Raw genomic sequence first — 5,982 nt, 5'->3', positions numbered from 1 at the left:
ATGGTTTCCTTTCTCTTCTTTTCTCTCCTCTTTTCCTTCCTCCACTTCACTTCGTCCCACCCTTCCATCGGAATCACCTACTCCGCCCCTTCCACCACCAACTCAACCGCCGTTCCTCCTCCACCGGACAAGATTGCATCCATCATCTCCGCCCTCAAGATCACCAGCGTCCGACTCCCAGACCCAGGGCCGTCTCTCATTGAAGCTTTTTCATCCACCAACACTTCCCTTTTCCTCTCCATCTCGAACCCTCTCATCCCTACTCTCGCCTCCAACCGCTCCGTCGCACTCGGCTGGCTCCGTCTCCATGTCCTCCCTTTCTACCCTCGTTCCAAAATCACCCTCATCTCCGTCGGCAACACAGTTCTCAATTCCACACACGTAGAAGACTTCTCCCCTTTCATTCTTCCGGCGATGAGGAACCTCCACCGGGGACTTCGCGATAACGGCATCGGTAAAATCCGAATCTCCACCACTTTCGCTTTCTTCTCCACGATCACCACCGCTTTCCCGCCTTCCTCCGCCGTGTTCAAACAATCAGCCGGAGACCTCATCATAAAACCTATACTCCAGTTCCTGGAACAAACGAATTCCTCCTTTCTTATCAACCTCTATCCCTACAATCTTTTTCACCTCAACACCGAAATCCCAATCGGATTTGCTTTATTCCAAGACAACCCTTTCAACTTCCGAGACGATTTCGTCTCTGGGATCAGGTATTTCAACCTGTTCCCGATGATGGCGAACGCAGTGTTAACAGCCATGAAAGCGATGGGGTACGAGAACATCCCGCTGGTCGTGGCGGAAACAGGGTGGCCGAGCAGCGGAAGTGAGGCTGAGGCAAATGGGGTTTACGCAGAGATGTACTTAAAGGGATTGTTTAGGCATTTGAAGTCGGGAGCTGCGACGCCATTGAAGAAAAATGGATTGGCGGAGGTTTATGTTTATGAGTTAATGGATCATCATGGTGGGAGAAATGAAAGAGGAGGCGAATGGGGTATATTATCAGAAAATATGAAAATGAAATACGATGTGGAGTTCTCAGGTGGAGCTAAGAATTGTGGGTTGGTGGCCATTTGGTTTTCAATTTGTCTGGTTATCGCTTCCATGGCATTTTGCTGATTTTTTCATAGGGATTTAGGGAGTGGCAGTTGAAGATTCTTAAGTCTGTAGCTGCTTTTGCTTGAAGATATTGCATTGTGTATCCATTTCTGGGATGATTTTAGGATGGCATGTAGCTTAAAGGGTCGAAGTTTCTCAGGGGTTTCTTTTAATAAAGTTAATGTATCGATTTACATTTCCTGCAGTGTTTTTGGGGCTAATTAAATCTGACTAATCATTCTTTCCGATAGAACTTTTGTTTGTTTTTTGTTTTTTTTTTTGCTTATTCTTATTACTATTTCTTAATTCTCGTTAATCTTTTTGGCTTGCTTTGTACGATGGGTCATTATCACTTTTCATTCTCGAACAGTGTTTTGAAAATTGGACCGGATCGACCGGTTCAACCAGAAATCGTTGTGTCTAGTCCGGTTCAATCTATACCGGTTGAACCGTTACTAGTGAACCGTTCGGAACCGTTGAACCGTTCGAACGGACCGGCTGAAAATTGGAAAAAACCGAGAAAACCCGTCAATTTTGTTTAGAAAAAAAAATTAAACCAAACGACGTCGTTTGTTAAACGAGCCAAGTCGAACTCGACTCGAACTTGAAAACTTTAAAAGTAAGATCAACTCGACTCAAACTCACGAGCTAAAAATTATCAAGTTCAACTCGAACTCGAAATATAATATTTAAACTTGAACTCGAAAATGCTTGAACTCAAAAAAAATTTAAAAGCTCGGTTGAAGCCTAAAATTCGAGTTTGATTTAAGTGAAAAAATAATTCACTCAATGCTTACCAAAAGACTCTATTATTTATAGAAGTTAGTTGGGATGCTCTTCTATGTTTCTTAGCCATGTGGGATTATTTTGTTCTCATATTTTTACTCTTTAGACTTTTGGGATGCTCTTCTATGTTTCTTAGCCATGTGAGATTGTTTTAAAAAAAAATTAAACCAAACAATATCATTTTGTTATGATTTTTTAGTTCCAAATTTATTTTTTAATTATAGTTATATAATTATATTTATTATTTAAAATGTTTTACCTTAAATATTATGTTGTATTTAATTTTAATCATTTTGTTTCACTTGAGTTTATGGTTTTTAACTTATATATGTTATGACTTGCTTTGAATATGACTTGTGATATAAATTTTTTTATTAAATATTTTTAGTATTTTTATTTAATTTTTTAAATAATTATGACGTCGTCTGGTTCTTCCGACCGATCAGACCGGTTGAACCAGTAAACCGGTAACATGGCCGGTTCGCTAACCGGTCCGATTCTAAAAACCATGTTCTCGAATGCCATGCAGATGTTAATTTGTTGGGTAATACGCCAAGGTTATGTTTTTGCCCTTTCCGTCCACTAAGATATGCTATTTGATTCATTAGGGATGTTTATGCGGCCAAGTACAACGTGCAAACGCACACTCACGTAGCGTTAATGGAATCAATGGCCAAAATTTTGGATTTGGGACTGAGGAATATTTTTATATAGAAGAAAATAATTTAAAATTTTTGATTCATTAGGGATGTTTATGCACACTCACGCGCAAAAGGTGTTACATAAAATAAAGCGTTTCAAAGGGAAGAATGGTTTAGTTGCTATAAAAATTGATTTGGAGAAGACTTATGACAGGGTCGGTTGGTATTTTTCGAGGATACTCTGAATCACTTCAGCTTTCCTCAATACTGGATTAATCTCATTCTTTTTTGCGTAAAGAGCTCAAAGCTTTTTGTTCTTTGGAATGGTGGAAAAATGGACTATTTTAGCCCTTCTCGGGGTCTTCGCCAAGGAGATCCGATCCCGCCGTATCTCTTCGTTCCTTGTATGGAGAGGATTGGGCATTTGATTATCTGTTGTTGCTAATCATTCTTGGAAACCGATCAGACTTGGGAAAAATGAGCCTCAAATCTCACACCTCTTTTTTGCGGATGATCTCTTTTTATTCAGAAGAGCCAATGAAGGCCAAACTCACATTATCAAGGGAATTCTTGATTTTTTTTTGCACTACTTCTGGGGCTAAAGTCAATTATGAGAAATCCAAATTTTATGTATCTCCATCTGCGAGGTTGAGCAGTGGTAGATACTTCGCTCAAATTCTTAAAATGTCTCCATCTCCTGATCTTGGAAAATACCTCGGCATGCCCTTGATTCATGGTCAAGTGTAAAAAGTTACGTATAATGAACTGGTTGATAAGGTTAAAGCAAGACTAAGCATCTAGAAAGCCAATACTCTATCGATTACTGGCCGAGTCACCCTTGTTAGCTCCGTAACATCCGCAATTTCGATTTATACAATGATGACGGCCAAACTCCCGGTTACTATTATTCAAGAAATTGACAAGCTTAATAGGTGATTCCTCTGGGGAGGGAAGACTGAACAATGAGTACCCCATTTAGTTGCATGGGACGAGTTTTGTAAACAGAATATTTGGAAATATTCTTCTAATGGTGTCTTTACAACTCAATTTGCATATCTTGCACTCACGACAGTGCCTCCTAATGATAAAACTCCCAATCTTATTTGGCTTTGAGTTTGCCTATTCTCCCCAAATGGAAATTCTTCATTTGGTTATCTTGGCGTGATCGTTTATTCACAAACGCTAGAAGGACCTACATTGGAATATCTAATTTTCCCGGTTGCGCTGCCTGTGGCCATCATGTGGAAAATCTGATTCACATCTTGCGGGATTGTTTTGTAGCTAAGAACTTCTGGAACCATTGCATTAAAAGATCTCAACGAGGGCAGTTCTATGCTATGGACTTGCGTGAGTGGTTGCAGGAGAACTTAGCGATGTCGAGGAATTCCCACGCTTCGCTCATCCGTTTTGCCAGTGCAATTTGGAACTTTCGGAAAGAATGTTGCCAGAGAATTTTTCAAGCTGCAGATTACGTTTATGATTAATCAAGAACCTGGCTACGGATTGCTTCGTCCATCAATGAAATGCTTCAACTGAACCACAACTACCCGAAGAACACAACGTCAACTTTGCTGGTGCATTGGTCACCACCCTCAAGCGGCTACCTAAAGCTCAATACTGATGGAGCGAGCCAATGCAATCAAGGAGTTGCAGGAGCTGATGACTTGCTTAGAGACGAAAATGGTGCATGGGTTATGGGTTTTACTGCTCACTTGGGGACTTGCACAAGCGTAGCGGCGGAACTTTTTGCCATTCGGATGGGTATTTCTCTAGCATAGAAATATGGATATTGTTGTGTTGTTTCTCAACCTTATCAACAATTGTGATAATAGCTCCTCACACCCGCTGGGGTCCCTAATTGAGGACATCAGAAGTTTTAAAGCTCGTAACTGGATATTAAAGTTTCAACATATCAATCGCGAAGGCAATTTCTGTGTCGATATACTCTCCAAACTTGGGTGCTCTCTGGAAGATGATCTTGTGATCTTCAATTCACCACCGAATGAAGTTTCTCGCGTGTTAGAAGCTAATAGTAGAGGCATGTCTTTCCCTATAGGTTTTTCTCTACAGTAGTTTAAGCTTTCCTTTTTGTGAAAAAAAAATAACGTATTTGTTTCATTACGTGACCATTAGCGTTTTTTATATATGTATTTACGATCAATATTTAATTTATTAATGGTGTAGATTGAATTAAATAAATATATAATTGTTTTACAAAGACTTACTTGTATAATCAAAATCAAAATTTATGTTTTCTATATAAGTAATATTCTTTACTTCTCATTCTTTTAGTTGTGACCCAATTTCTTCTTGGATCATGTTATGAAGTTATAGTGGTACATAGCAGTATAATCCGTTTGATACTCTAGTTCTTCTATCGTCTTTATGTTCATTAAGAAAACAAATTCAGTTAAAGTAGTATTTTTCTTATGCAAATTTCCTTTTGTTTCCTATCCTTATAAATAGAAAGTATGGAATAAGGTTTTGTGATCTTAGTTGTAATAGTTGTAGTTAATCTTGTACTTCTTCAACATTTCTTCTCCTCTAACCGTGATTTTTTCTTTTTGAGTTTTTCATGTAAATCTTGATGTTCTTTATTATTTTGTTTTCAATTGCATTCATTAGTCATTAATCATTATGATAATCACAATAGTCATAAAAGTTTTAGATAAATTGTATTCAATATAATATATTACTTTTTTGACTAAAAATAGAGCATCCAAGTGAACTAGATGTGGATTCCAACCACCTCGTGGGATAACAGCAGAGTCATCTCTGCAAGCAGTCCATCAAACAAAACTTCACCAACTAGACGTCCACGAGCCATACCTACAAGCATAATAGTCACCAAATTCGCCTACCTTCTTATAAACGTAATTCGAACCCCCCCCCCCACTTTTGTTTAAAGAGAGCTCCAATATGGCAAGCAAGGAGAATTCCTCGTGCAGCTATATTCGACGATGATAACATATGGAAGGTCTCAGTGTTATCGGATTCTACAATCACCTTATGAAAGCCCAACCTCCATGCATGTTTTAATGCCTCATGTTTTAATGCATGTTTTAAGCAATTTCAAGGACTCTTAACAAATCTAAATATCCACCTTCTTTGCTTGCATCCAGGGTCGGCCCAATACATGTGCCAGATAGGCGACGGCCTAGAGCAGCATGTAAGGGCATGGGCATTAGTTCTTTTACTATAGTTTCAAATCAAATCAGCCTCTGACATTAAAACTCATTAGTATTATTTTGAGGGAAAAAATATGTACTTTTAAGGGCAGCATGTAGGGGCATGGGCATCAGTTTATAATATAAACGTACTTAGTTTATCATTATTCGTAATTGATTCGTAATGACATTTTCTAGCTTTTAGTATCAAATCAAATTAGACTTAAATGTTTTTCTAGTTTCAAATCAAATTGGTCCATAATCATCTTTATCGATTTAAATTTGTT

The 5,982-nt window shown here is 38.4% G+C and overlaps 1 protein-coding gene across 1 annotated transcript; it reads left to right on the top strand.

Moving 5' to 3' along the window:
• On the top strand, nucleotides 1-1,122 carry LOC120192740 (glucan endo-1,3-beta-glucosidase-like). The gene has a single exon (XM_039195470.1). It carries the CDS (start codon nucleotides 1-3, stop codon nucleotides 1,120-1,122), a length of 1,122 nt encoding a protein of 373 aa, XP_039051401.1.
• Nucleotides 1,123-5,982: the final 4,860 nt, after the last annotated feature.

The sequence above is a fragment of the Hibiscus syriacus genome, unplaced genomic scaffold, assembly GCF_006381635.1.
Source record: "Hibiscus syriacus cultivar Baekdansim isolate YM2019G1 unplaced genomic scaffold, ASM638163v2 tig00116978_pilon, whole genome shotgun sequence".
NCBI classification, from domain to species: domain Eukaryota; kingdom Viridiplantae; phylum Streptophyta; class Magnoliopsida; order Malvales; family Malvaceae; genus Hibiscus; species Hibiscus syriacus.
This window is presented reverse-complemented; position numbering and strand designations above follow the sequence as displayed.